This window comes from Gekko japonicus, unplaced genomic scaffold, assembly GCF_001447785.1.
Source record: "Gekko japonicus isolate JY-2015 unplaced genomic scaffold, Gekko_japonicus_V1.1 scaffold46, whole genome shotgun sequence".
Taxonomy (NCBI): Eukaryota; Metazoa; Chordata; class Lepidosauria; order Squamata; family Gekkonidae; genus Gekko; species Gekko japonicus.
The window spans coordinates 564,947-579,420 of record NW_015169173.1 but is presented as its reverse complement, the minus strand read 5'-3'; the positions used below and the strand labels follow the sequence as shown (position 1 = coordinate 579,420).

The 14,474-nt window shown below is 46.3% G+C and overlaps 1 protein-coding gene across 1 annotated transcript in view; it reads left to right on the top strand.

Moving 5' to 3' along the window:
* Positions 1-9,935, top strand: part of LOC107114401 — a 19,777-nt gene extending 9,842 nt beyond the window's left edge. The window contains exon 2 of the mRNA XM_015415872.1: positions 8,135-9,935. Coding sequence (XP_015271358.1) covers positions 8,177-9,490 — 1,314 coding nt within the window. The 5' untranslated portion in view covers positions 8,135-8,176 and the 3' untranslated portion in view covers positions 9,491-9,935. The remainder of the gene's footprint in view (positions 1-8,134) is intronic.
* Positions 9,936-14,474: the final 4,539 nt, after the last annotated feature.

Genomic DNA, 14,474 nt, shown 5'->3' with positions numbered 1-14,474 from the left:
GCCGGAGTGGGGGGGCTGAGCGGCAAGACAGCGCCCGGAGAGAAAGCGCAGCTCCCCCGGCCCTCCTCCGCCACCGCAGCTGCTCCATCCCGGGCACGGGGCAAGGAGGTTCATGTCCATTGTCTCTTGGAGCGAAGCTCTGCGTTTGTCTCTGGACTTGTCTGGACTTGTCTGGACTGGATACATTACAATGTTCATGCTATAATTTATGATGTTTTAGTTTGGGAAGATCTGTTTTCTTAGTCACATCAGTTGATGCTATTTCCCCCCTGTAAATTTCTCTTCCATCCCAACGGACTCTGCTGCTCACGTGTTGTCTGTCAATCCCCTCTTTATTCCACCCTTCCTCCAGTTTCCCTTCCCTTATACTGACCTCACGACAATGGCAATATCACCCAGCCTGATGAAGGGAGCTTTGACTCTTGGAAACTTATTCCCTGAAACTCTTGTTGGTCTCTAATCTGCTATTTGACTCAGATCTAACTGTCCCAGTATCACCAAGTAACTGTCATACAAAATGTAGATCTGAACATGGGTCTCCTCAATCCACACTGGTCTTCATGCCATTGGTCCATCTACTTCAGCATGGTCTGCTCTGATGCAGGTGATCTCTAGAGATTCAGACAGAGACAGATCCATTCCAACACCTGTTTTCTTAGACCTTCTCGGTTTAAACCTTTATTCTTTGGCACACAAAGCATGATTTCTCTACCATCAGTCTATCAGTGTCATCATTGTCTACTCAGACTGGCAGTGGTTCTCCAGGGTTTTATGTAGAGGATTTTGCCAAGGCCATGCTTTGTTTCTGAGCCGTTGGGCCTGGCAAGGGTTTCCAGGTCCCCCTAAATTTCTGGAGAACCCCTTCCTAAATCCCACATGGCTCCGCCTCCATAAATAGTGACAATGGCCTGTGATGTCACTGGCTCCTCCCTATGATGTCACTGGGCCTCGGTTCTTTTAAGGACCTGGCACAGCAATGCCTCTGGCCCAGCCCCAGCCCACCCCACCCCCGGGAAATTGGAAAGTCTGCGCCCTTGGGTGTCAGAGTCTCACCAAAAACAGTCCCAACAATGTTCCTTAACTAGGATCAGGTTTATTGGGAAGTAGAAGCAAGTCGATCGTACACAGTCAGTGTCAGAACTGGGTCCCAGGCAGGAAAGGTACAGTTATACAGAATTCAAACTGAACCCCTGATACACCCAAAACCTGGAACCAGCCCTGATGCAAACGCCTAGACATCAAGGGTACCGTGGCTCCTACCCCTTGTTGCACGTTCAGACAATCATACTAACCACAGTTCAATTCATTGCAGTTTTGTATTGTGTTTGAACTGATCCTATGCCCTCAAAAAGAAATGATGCCTTGAAAAAAATGCTTACTTGTGATTTTTTTTCTTCCAGAGTGCATACATGTGCTGGGGAGTAAACTTAGCTTCCTTCCCATCCTTCCCCATCCTCATCCATACAGGACACACACACCCAGCGTGACCTGCCCTTACTGTGGCTACGACTCTCCCCACTCTGTTATCTCAGCAAATACGAGGCTGGGATGATTTCTTTGCAGCAGATGTCCTCCCGCCTAGGAATTGTTTTGAATAAAAATGATGTCTGTCACTTGTACCACTGCAGCATCCATTTGAAGCAGGAGGGTTTCTTAGACATGTTTGAGGGCTTTTCGTTTTAGCAAAAAGGTGATCGTGAGGCAGGGAGCCTAACGGTGGTTTATAAAATTATGCCTGGTATGGAGAAAGTGGAGCATGGAGCTCTCTCCCCTTCTCCCCATAATGCTATGATTCAGGGTCACCCAAAGAAACTGATGGGCCAAGACAAAAGAAAGTCCTTACATGCTGCCTGCAACTTCTAGTGAGGCTTTTTCAATTATAAGAGCCAAACTACTTTGTTCTGAGCTACATTCACTGTATAATACCGCTAATAAAACCTGTTCACTCCTGTATTTTGGAATATCTCCTAAAGTTGGCCACGCTGCCTCTTACCTGTACCAGCTTCACACCCCCAAACTCCGTAGAGCCCTCTCTTTGGTGAGATTCAATGTATTACCTTCGGCCTTATTATCTGGCCGCTTTCAAGGTGTGCCCTTTTCTGACAGATGTTGCCCATGCACAAATGATAATATCGAAATGATTTCCCATGTCTTGTTGCAGTGCCCCTTCTGCCATGCACAATGACTGAAATTTCTAAATTTTATTTTGGCTCAATTAGAAGAATATCCTGATTGCCTAAAGATCCTTATTCTTCTTGATAATCCAAACCTTGAGATAATGGAAACTGTTGCTAAATTTCTTCTTGGTGCCATTTCTATTCACCCTTTATTTAATTGATGGGTACAGGGCTCTTTTTTGTAGCAGGAACTCCTTTGCATATTAGGCCACACACCCCTGATAGCCAGTCCTCCAAGAGTTTACAGTAGCCCCTGTCAGAGGTCATTTCGGGGGGGAACGCGGGGGAACACAGTTCCCCTGGGTGAGGTGCAGGGGGCGGGGCACATGACGAAGCCCCACCCCCTGCTTCCAGCCACCCCGCTTCCAGCCCTCATTCAGCCAGGAGGAGGCAGGAGAAGAGGGAGGGTAAGTTGCTTCCTCCCCGCCTCTCCCCACCCCTGCCTGCCTGGGGCCAGGGAGGACCTTGGCGGGGCTTCCTCGCACTCCCGCTGGCCTTGCAGGTCCACCACCGGGCCCCTGATGTCAGGGGGTGTGACATATGCTAATGAGTTATGCTAATAAGTTCCCCTAGCTCTTTTTCTACGAAATGACCCCTGGCCCCTGTAAGAAGAGCTCTGTAAGCTCTTGGAGGATTGGCTACATCAGGGGTGTGTGGCCTAATATGCAAAGGAGTTCCTTGTTTCTGTATTTTGCAAGTATTATTCTATGCTGTGGTTGTTGTTGTTGTTGTTTGTTGCATATGGGTTTGCAAGGGTTACATGCCAATAAAGGTAACTGGATTGATTGATTGACAGCCACTGGCTTGGATGGTTTCAAAGCAGAGCCAGGCAAATTGTGGAGGAGAAGCCTCTCAAGAGCCATGATGACTAAGCAGAGTTGCCAGTTTCAGCTAGGGAAATTCCTGGAGGATTTGGGACGGGACTTGGGGGAAAGGAGAGATCTCGGTGGGGGTGCTCAAAAATATTTGGGTAGCAGCCAGGCGATTCTTAGTCTTAGCCTGTCTGATATCGATGAATGGGCCTATAAAATATGGTACATGGTATCGATGGGTAACATTGGTCTCTATAAGAAAATGCAGGAAGAGAAAAGTAAGGCTCTGGAGACCATAACAGAGATGTGGTATCCTTTTATTTCATATTGGAACAGAAATAAACCCAACAAACAGGTAAAATAGAATAGTAAAGGTTCCCCTGGCTCGAAAGCCAGTCGAATCCGACTCTAGGGATGCGGTGCTCATCTCCGTTTCCAAGACAAAGAGCCAGCGCTGTCCAAAGACATTTCCGTGGTCATGTGGCCGGCATGACTAAACACCGAGGCACACGGGACGCTGTTACCTTCCCACCAAAGTGGTACCTGTTTATCTACTTGCAATTTCTTGCATTCGAACTGCTAGGTTGGCAGGAGCTGGGGCCACAGAGGGGAGCTCACTCCGTCATGCAGCACTCGGGTCTCAAACTGCCAAACTACCGACCTTCAGGTCTGCAGTTCAGCGTCTTAACCACTTGAGCCACTGCAGCCCCCTACAAATAGAATACACTGAGATAAATTAGAACAAAGGCCCATCAGATAACTATTAGATTTACATATGATAGCGGCAGGTATTATTATTGCTGTTGTATCTTTTTTTTGGTTCTTTTCATTCTTTCTTTTTTCTTCTCGTGTAGGCATATAGAAGATTCTTTATTCTGATCTGAATTCAACAAATGTTGCATCTCTGTGTATGCGCACATACAGCCCCAGTTTGTGTGCTTCCCAGAGGCCTGTGGGTTGCCACAGTGAAAACAGGGTGCAGGGTTAGATTGATCTTTAGTATTCTTCCCCCCCCTCTAAAATAGAAAAAATTCTGCAATAAGAAAGTAGAGGTTGCTCCCCAAGCCACTCCCCTGATCTGCCTAATTGTGATTAGGCAAGATTCCCTTGGGCACCGGGTGTGTGCTTCATGAGAACCGGTAAATTATCCTGAAAAATTCCTGGGCAATTGGGCAACTGGGACGATTAGCATAGCGAGGTGTTTAAAATGGCATAATGGGAAAGCTGAGGAAGTGATTATCTACTTAGGAAAGGTGCTCATTATAAGACAGTCAAACCAGCAAACAGCAAAATCAAAATGCCTAAAAGCAAAGAGAAAACAAAAGAGCTTCATCCTATATGTTTCTGGTGCCAACTATTTATCGAAAATAAAGGAAACACTTGGGCAACTTGAGTGGTAGAAGTTTCTGTTCATTGTGAGGGAAACACTGGACTTCCTTTCATTTCTTTAAAGTCCTGCCAGGAAAATGTTACAGTCCGATCGAATGAAAAGGCTAGCTATGGGCCTGGGATACAGGCTGGTTGCAGGAAAGGCCAGCAGGTGGGAAGGAAGAGCACACTCCCAAATGCAGTGATTCTTGGGTCCTTTCTGCACTCTCCTTTTAATCCATGCTCACTGTGGTGTCCTCCGGACAGTTCTGCACAAAAATCAAATTCAACCTTCTTTTTAATCCAGGTTCTCCCCCCCCCCATTCCGCACTAAAATTGAGTTCAACCTTCTTTTTATTCTGGGTTTTTTCATTCCCTCCCTTCAGTGGTCAGACCGGATTCAGCCTGCTGTTGCCCCGGGTTGTTTGGATGCTGTTTTGCTGGCAACTTAAATTGCCTCAACTCAAACACTGAGAAAATCCTGGTTGGCAGGCAAATGTGGAAAAGACCTTGGTTCCTAATGCCCCACCCCCAAGTCCATTCCCCACTCCCTTCCAGAAGTGTACTTAGCTGGGGTGAAAATTAAGAGCCACCCAGGAGAAGTAGATTTGCAGATCAGAATCGATGGGTCGGTATGGTTACTCACCCCCTACCATGTATACATTCGTCCCCTGCAAGCATACCTTCAGCCCCACAAACCCCGTGTTTAGGGTTGCCGAATTCTAGGCAGGGGCTGTAAATCTTCCGGAATTACGGTTAATTTCCAGACTGTAGAGATCAGTTCCCTTGGAGAAAAGGGTGGCTTCAGAGGGTGGCCTGTATGGCGTCACACGCCTGCTGCGCTTCCTCCACAGGCTCTGCCTTCAAATCTCCAGGAATTTCCCAACTTGGTGTTGGCAACTCTACCTGCACAAGCACATAGGAAGCCTGCAGTTCGGACTCTGTGCATCGTTCATATATACCTTCTAACTTTTCACAAACCAAAACAAGAGAACGCTCGTAGAAACCCAATTTGTTTGCCAAGAATCGTTGCTCACATCCTGTCTCCCTTCCTGCCACTGCTCCACATTACTGAAGGGCTCTGGCTCACCATCCATATGATGCATTCATTTACTTCTTGGCAACTATCTTTTACTGATTTTACAGCCAGGAAGGTGTTTGTTCCTTGGGTTAAAGAAATACGTATTCTCTTGAACACTTCCATTATCTCTTGCTAATCCTTTCTAAAACAATAGTCCAGTGGCACCTTAAAGATGTAACAACATGTATTTCGATATGAGCTTTCATGAGCCACAGTTCACTTCTTTAGATATGTGACGGAGGGATCATACTTACGGGAAGATTACAAGACAGAGGTGGGAAGGAGGAGCTGAAGCAGAGAGGTTTGGTATGGATTCCATCATGAATCTTTCAAATTCCCTGTGTAATGTGGAAAGGGAGGGTGTGAGGTAGAAAGATTAGGTGTGAATCCCAACATCATAAACCAACAATTAGCAGTTACACATGATGGATTATGAGAGGGGGTCAGAGCTTCGAATCAATAAGCAAAGTGATGAAGTAGGTTAAATAGGGTAAATAACAACTACTCAGGAGAAGCAGTATAACATTTAAGTGAAAATTAACTGATGTTCGTATGACATTATAGCCTGATTAAAAACGTTGGGTGGATAAAGTGCCATCAAATCACAGCTGATTTATGGTGTTCCCGTGAGGTTTTCAAGACAAGAGCCATTCAAAGGTAGTGGTTATCCATTGCCTGCCTCTGTGTAGCAATTCCAGACTTCCTTGGTCGTCTTCCAACTAAGTACTAATCAGGGCCAACCCTGCTTAGCTTCCAAGATCTGACAAGATAGGGCTAGCCTGGGCTATCCAGGTCAGGGAAAACATGTTATAAACAGCCAATTTAAATTTCTAAAAAGTTGTTTTTGTAGAGCTGTTATATCCGCTGACTGCCACTAGGGGCGAGCGAATACCCTCGAGCTTGACTCTGTAGGAACAATGAAGAAGAAGAAGAGATTGGATTTATACCCCGCCCTTCACGTGGAGTCTCAGAGCGGCTTACAAACTCCTTTCCCTCCCCCTCCCCACAACAGACACCCTGTGAGGTGAGTGGGGCTGAGAGAACTCTGACACAAACTGCTTTTTTTCAAGGACAGTTGTGCCAGAGCTTGTGACTGACCCAAGGTCACATCAGCAGGTGCAAGTGGAGGAGTGGGGAATCAAACCCGGTTCTCCCAGATTAGAGTCCGCACACTTAACCACTACACCAAACAATGGGGACTAGGCTCTTAGTCCCTCCACTGGGGAACCAATGGGACCATGGCGGGAGATTTAAACCCACCAACGGGACCTAGGGGTGTGTCCCCAGGTGTGTATATAGTTGGCCAGCCGGCCAGTAGTTCTTTGTCTTTGTTGTGTACCAGTAAACCATGCTGATCACTACATCCATATTAGTGGTTTCTACATGCGTCTAACCCACTACACTTCAAGGGCTATTTGAGATATCGTAGTGACTAAGGAAATCCTGGCCTCTGTTTAAGCCAGAATGACAGGTAGTCTTTAATTTCTTTTTGTTTGTTTTTTTGTATTTTTATATGTGCATGTGTGTTGAGTGTGTGCACACCTGGAAGTCATGGTGATCTCTGGTGACTGACCCCTACTGGGGGCCTGGAGGATATTCAGAGAGGTGGCTGAGTAAAGCCTGCCCCCACCTCTGGTATTCCAAGGAGGTCTCCCATCCAAGTACTTGCCAGAGTCAACCCTGCTTAGCTTCCGAGATCTGATGAGATCAGACTTGCCTGGGCTATCCAGGGTAGGGCTGGTAGTGTTTAATTTCTTGATGAGTTCTAATTCAGAAGTTTCACATTGTATATTCCCTTTGATGGAGGGGGGGGGGGTTATAACGTGGACTTTCAGGTCTGTAATAGTATGCCCAGGGAGATTAAAATGTTCACCCACTTGTTTCTGGCTGCTGTGATTTCCCATGTCCCGCCTGCAAAGGCAAAAGCCAAGGGGGACAGTCATAGGGGCTGTAGGAGGGATGGCATTTGCATGAGATGGCTAACAACAGGGCATAGAGGCTGTCTCACACAGTGGCCAACCAGTTCCTCTAGATGGCCAGCAACAGGGCATAGAGGCCATCTCACACAGTGGCCAACCAGTTCCTCTAGATGGCTAACAACAGGGCATAGAGGCTGTCTCACACAGTGGCCAACCAGTTCCTCTAGATGGCCAACAACAGGGCACAGAGGCGAAGGCCTTCCCCTGGCATTGCCTCCTGGCTCTGAGATTCAAAGGCTTAGTACCTCTGAATGTGGAGGTTCCCTTCAGTCACCATGACTAGTAGCCACCAATAGACGTATCCTCCATGAATCTATCTAATCCCCTTTTAATAAGAAGCAACTGCATTTGATAGTTATGCAAATAGTCTACCTGTATAGGGTGCCCAACCCAGCTCCAAGAGCATTTGGGGGCAGACTGGGAAAATGGCATTATGTGATGTCTCAATGTCACTTCTAGCTCGGAACCTAGGAGTGACATCACTGTGTCACATGACACTCTAGGATTCCCCCAGTCTCTATGGTAGAAACAAATGAGAAAAATTCCTAGAGTGTTGTGTGACACAACACAATTTCACCATTCCTTTCCCCCCACCACTTCACTGAGCAGGTCAGGAGTTTCTCTGCTTACAGCGGGAAAATGGCAACCCTATATCTGTCTCAAAAACTATTTTATACTTGCAAGATAACCCCAATTCTCGCCTGCATTCTTTTTCAGGCTCAGCTGTGGAACACGCTTGGCGTGAAGCCCAAGTTGGAGATGATCTGTTTCAGGAGAAAAGCCTATCTGGTGTCTGCCATGTGTCTAGGAGCTTTTGCCGGCATGCTGATGCTTTCCTACCGCAGGACACAGAAAGATTCTTTCCTGCCCAAAACTGTCATGCACAAGAGCAAAGGCTTCTGCACAGGACAGATTGTCAATAATTCAATCTCAACTCTGAGTGACAACAAAACCTTTGTTCTTGCCCCATATTTTGATAACAGGGTGAAGAAACTCATCCGGACGATTGGGATTGTGCCCCATAAGGAAGTCAAGAAAGTTTACTGCTTGTTCTGTTGCCCAACTGGAGATGACATATACATTTCCAAGGCTGTGATAGACATTCACAAAGATCGATTTGGATTCCCCTACGCAGCAGCAGACTTGCTTTGTATGGAACCCACAGATTGTGACCCACAGTATGTGTCTTTCAGCTGGTTTCCTCAAGGAAACACCGGCCTGCTACCTCGCTTTGAAATACAGAATCGGAAGATTGCAGACTCTCTTATGGATTTCACCATGTGTATCTCCACCATGTTCGGAGACTACAACAACGTCTTGCAATTCATACAGAGCATGGAAATGTATAAACTTCTAGGGGTGCAGAGGGTGGTCATCTACAAAAACAGTTGTAGCCAACTGATGGAGAAAGTTCTGGAGTTTTATATGGCAGAAGGGACTGTTGAGATAGTCCCCTGGCCGATCACAGCCTACCTCAGTGTTTCTACTGAATGGTTTTACAGTCATGACGGGACTCAAATAGGTTACTACGGACAAATCGCAGCCTTGAATGACTGCATCTACCGGAATATGTACAGAAGCAGGTACGTCTTGCTTAATGACATTGATGAAATCATTCTACCCAATCAGCATCCAGACTGGAAAACCATGATGGAGGATCTTCAGGATCAGAATCCAGAGATTGGTGTTTTCCTGTTTGAGAATCATATTTTTCCTAACACTGTCTTTACCTCTACTGGCATTCCATCATGGGACACAGTACCTGGAGTCAACATACTGCAGCATGTGTTACGAGAACCAGACAGAAAAGAAGTAATCAACCCACAGAAAATGATCGTCAACCCAAGGAAAGTGGTTCAGACGTCTGTACACTCCGTCCTCCAGGCCTTCGGAGAAAGTCTGGACGTTCCAATGGATGTCGCTATCACTTACCACTGCCGGACCCCCTTCCAACCAGACTTACCCAGGGAATCCCTGATTAGGGACACAACACTCTGGCGATATAGCTCATCACTGATCAGCAGAGTGAACCAGGTACTACAAAACATACCCTCATTAAAAGGAAAGCGATAGGCAGATCTTGAAGTGTTGATGAATCAGAGATGACTATGGTAACATCTGGGGATGAACTCATTCTTTCTTAAGACAGCCCATCCAAAGACTGACTGAAAGGGGTTCAGGGGCTGGATTTAATGATGACATGAATTTATAGTGAGGTGCCAAGAAGTAAATATGCATCTGAAGAAGTGAAGTCTGGGTCATGGAGGCTTATGAATAAACTTCACTAGCCTTGAAGGTGCTACTGGACTTCCATTTAATTTTGCTGCAATAGACTGACATGGCTACCCCTCTGTAATTACATTGCCATGCTCACTGTATCAGTAATAGCTAGGAATGGAACTTCCCAGTGCAGGGGCAGTATACCTCTGAATACCAGCTGCTAAGGAGAATTGTTACTTTTGCATTGTTTAATATTATAAAAACACAGTATGTCTAAAGATATAGAAAATGTCTTCTTTTGCACCAGAAATTGTGGTTTTGTGTATGTGCAAGCTCAAGCAATTAATTGACTAAAAGTCAGGTGATTAATCAGCGGTCGTTCATCATGTAATGATCAGTAATCATAGCACAATATGTATTACTTACAAAGTCAGGAAGAAGGGCTTTAGCCTGATTCTTTGCACGCTGTGCTAGCTCTCCACTTATTGGAAATTATTAATGCAGGGGAACAGGGGAACCTGCAGACAGAAGTATTTCAGTCCGTCCCTATAATCTCGTCACTGTGCCACCACCTTACTACCTCTGTGCTGGAGGTGGGTAGACATAGGAAGGGAAATTGGGGGATGGGGGAGAGAGAAGAAAATCAGGGGCGGGGCGGGCGGAGGAAACTACCAAGGGAGGGAGAAACATCTGCCCCTGTCTCTGCCTGTGCCACTTTGCGATATCCTTGCCAACCCTGTGCTAACCACTGGGCCTCTTTCATTTGAACTGCAATCGCAGGCAATTCAAGTGTGACTTTGTGAACGGATATGGCTCAGGTATTGTACTGTTCTCTTTTCAGTACAGTGCCATCCTAAGAACACATCCCTGGGGGAAAGGTCCGTTGAATAGACTTGAGTAAGATTCCGAGTAGACCTGCTCATGGGATTATTCCTTGAATCAGCTACTTTTTTTGGTTTTCTTTCTGCTTTGCTGCTGAGCTTCGTTTGACCTTATCCCAGTCTTTGAAGTCCCGGGGGTTCAGCCCATTGTATTTATTCATTCGTTTCGACATTTACACACCCTACACTGTTCCCTTCATAAAGGTCTCATGGCAGCCCCATTGCAATGTGGAAGTTGTGAGTGGGTCTGATGGGCTAACATGTACGTTTCCCCCTGTGGGCCAAACAGTGGCTCCCTGGGGCCATTTCAGGGTAGGAGAACTGCACAGGGGGAGGCTTAAGCCCCTTTTCTCTGGCACACCACAACCCTGATCCGAATCAGGCCCCTGCATACCTGGGCACTGAGTTCCCAGCATTGAATTCCTGTCCCAGGTCTGATCCACATTTCTCCTGGCGGGCTCAAGCTGCCACATGGACTTTTTGTAAGGCGTAAATCAGTTCTAAGAAGGCTAAGAATGGGAGAGAGGGGAAGGATTAGATAAATTTGTGGAATATAAATCTAGAAATAGCTATTAGCTGTGACAGCTAAATGAAACCTCTCTGTTCAGAGGTAGTATATCTGAATACCAGCTGTTGAAGACAAACAAGAGGGCTATACATGACTTACTCATGGGCTTGCCAGAAGCCGTTGACTGGCTGCTGTTGGAAACACTGGCTGCTGGACATTTTAACCTTCCAGGACATTCAGTTGCTGACCTAAAATTAGCAGTTCTTTTTCAAAGGAATTTCAAAGGGAGATTAGAGAGACTGCTGAATCGCAATTGATAATGAAGTTCAAGACAATGCATCCACCTGGACTGAATCAAGACCTATGTTTCCTGTCTCATTACCAATGCTGATTTCTCCATGCCTATTACCTCTCTGCATACCTACATCCAATCACGCCTGCTATTGTCATCCACCTGCTATTGTCATTCAGCATCTGGAATCACTCCACTTTCCAATAAATAGGACAGATGAACTCCCATCCTAGCGGTATCTGAAGAAGTGAGCAGCGACTCACAAAAGCTCATACCCTGCCACATATTTTGTTAGTCTTTAAGGTGCTACTGGACTCTTGCTCTTTTTTCGCTTGACTAGATGAAGCTTTAGTCTGATCTGACAAGATCTTATAAAGGATTAGATATATTCTGTGCACTCATCTATCAGCAGTAGTTAAGCAAGGAAACTAAGAATGGAACCTTCATGTACAGCCATAGTATACCTCTGAATACCAGACTGCCAAAGGCAAACCACATGAGAGGCCAATTGCTTTTTTGCCATGTATGAGGTTTTCTTGGGGACATCTAGTGAGCCTCTGATGACGACAAGATGCTGGGATAGAGGGACCTTTGTTATGATGGATCAGAGCTTTTCTCATTCTCTTAAACAGGTTAAAGAAATCTTAGTTACTCTGTTATCAATTAAATAATCAAATTAAATACACGGAACAATTCAGCCCTGTGTGAAAGGGGTGATACTTTTTCTGAGATGATGCTTGACATTTTTTTAAATGACAAATTTTATTTTAAATTATGTATTCTTAAAACAAAATCTGCTGCCCAGTGAACTGGAGGAAACTTTTCAGGTGACCAACATCCTTTTTAATCAATTCATTGCAGTAAGAGGCCCTGACTCAGTGGCAGAGTAACTGGTTTGCATGCCAAAAGTCTAGGGATGCCAACTCCCCAATGGGACGGGGTTTCCCCTGCTTTCTGCCCCCCCAATCCACTACTCGCCAGCTGGCTGGCAGGGGAGCCCTGTCCCCGAAGAGCTCAGTCACACCTGACATGATGAGGTCAGCTAGTGGTGACGTCATCACGCCAGGCACATCATGTGGGGGATGCTCTAGCGTTTGGGTAAAAACTCTATGGTGACCATAGAGTTTATAACCCAAATGCTACAGCATCCCCTGCACAACGTGCCTGGCATGATGATGTCACTTCTGGGTGACTTCAGATGACTCCAGGAACTGTGCTGGAGCCCCCCACCGGGACCAAGTTAAGACCCAGCAACCCTACAAAGGTCCCAGGTTCAGTCTCCACAAACCAGTTAAAAGGAACAGGTGACGTATCAAGACCTCTGCCTGAGACCCTAGAAAAGCCCTGTCTAGCTGAACAGACAATACTGACCTTTAAGCCAGAGATCTGGCTCAGTAGCAGGCAGCTTCCTGTGTTCCTCAACTAAACACTACATAATCGTAGCAGTGAAAGCTCTCCCAGTAATAAAATCAAGCTCTTTGAGGGTTTTCAGATGCCTGTTCTTGGAATCCCCATTGACCAGGGTTCTCCAACAGGGTGCCCTTGGGTGCCACGGCACCCGACAGTATTTACCTGATGCCATGAAACTTTTCAGAAAAAGGGAGGGACTACTGTAAGGCAGGGCTTCTTACTGGCCACCTTTTCTACTTCATTTATAATCTACCTTTCATTTATAATCTACCTTTGAGGGGAGCGGTGGCCCAGAGGATTTATCCTCTGGTTAACATCTGAACTGAACAGAGTTGCTGTCAGTTCTAGCCCGCGCTGGTGTGAGCTACCAGCCTTGTCCCCAGCTTGCCATCCACCCAGCTTCAGCGAGTAGATAAAGTGGGTACCACTCCTTAGAGAGGGTGGGCACACTAAACCCCCGTAGGAGAGGTGTTAGCCGGTGAATGGAATGTCCAGCTCGGAAGCTCGGAAGCTCGGAAGCCTGGAAAAAAGACCTCTTCGGCATTAAGAAGCCTGTGATGGGCCAATCCGGCCAGGCAGTGGCAGCGTCAACGTCATCAAGCCAAGCAGAAGTGAATGCTGTCCAAAACACATCGGAAGCCTACAGCTGAACAGGATCCCCGTCAGCTGTAAACGTGTGCAATTTAAAGAATTATATGTTGTCCTCCCTTACCCCTATGAACAATTGTTAGTCCCTTGTGTGAAACCTGTGTAACTGTAAAGCGCTCAGAGCCAGCAGCTCTGCCGGATTGAGCGATCAATAAATTGAAAGGTATTATTATTATTATTATTCTTGCTCAGTCAGGGTTTTCAATGGCAATAGCAGCCACTGGAGGGTCAGCAAGACTGGGAAGCAGCCGAACCTTCCTTAATCAGTAACCCTGTCCACAAGTTACAGAGAATGCATGTGCAACCCATGTTCATTGCCCACTTGATTTTCCTTTATATGTGTGCTAAGTAATTCTCATATTACACTCAATGCATGGACAGCAGAAAGTGTGATATAAACTCTATATTTATCCCTGTGCTGGTCCCTAGTTTTGTTTGTAAACTGAACAGATGTTGGCTGTTTTTTGACAAGGACACAGCAAAATGGGGGGGGGGGACGACCCAACCTGAGAATCGTCAGGAACCTAGAAGGCTGAGGAGCTAAAACACAGAACAAAACATGACCACCCCTCTCCTCCACGCATTCTTGGGAGAGAGGACTGTGATGGCAAAAGGCCCCTCAGCAGGTGCCCCCCCACCCCGAGACTAGATGTAAAAGGGCAGGCAAAGCAATCAAGGGATTGCGGCATCTTTTCTACAAAGAACTAAAGCATTTGGGACTTTTCGGTTTAGAAAGATGACAAAATAGGAACCAGGGGTGGTGGGCTGGCTGGAGGGGTATAAACATATGAAATTATGGATGGGACTTTTCCTCTCTTCTCGGCACTCTAAGCTGGCATCACCCAGTGAAACTGGCCAGTCAAAAAGAAGCATGTCTTCATCCCGTGCAGAATCCATTCACAGATCTGCTGCTGCAAGAGACAGCGATGGCTGACTTGTGTGGGGTTTTTTAAGGGTTTGACAGAACTATGAAGAATAAAACTTAACAGCTAATAGACACAATAGCTAAACAGAAACCCCATTTTCCTAACCACACCACATTACTGGAGTGTGAACAAGGGAGGCGGGCTGTCACCCGGCTGGGTACCAATCAGCAAC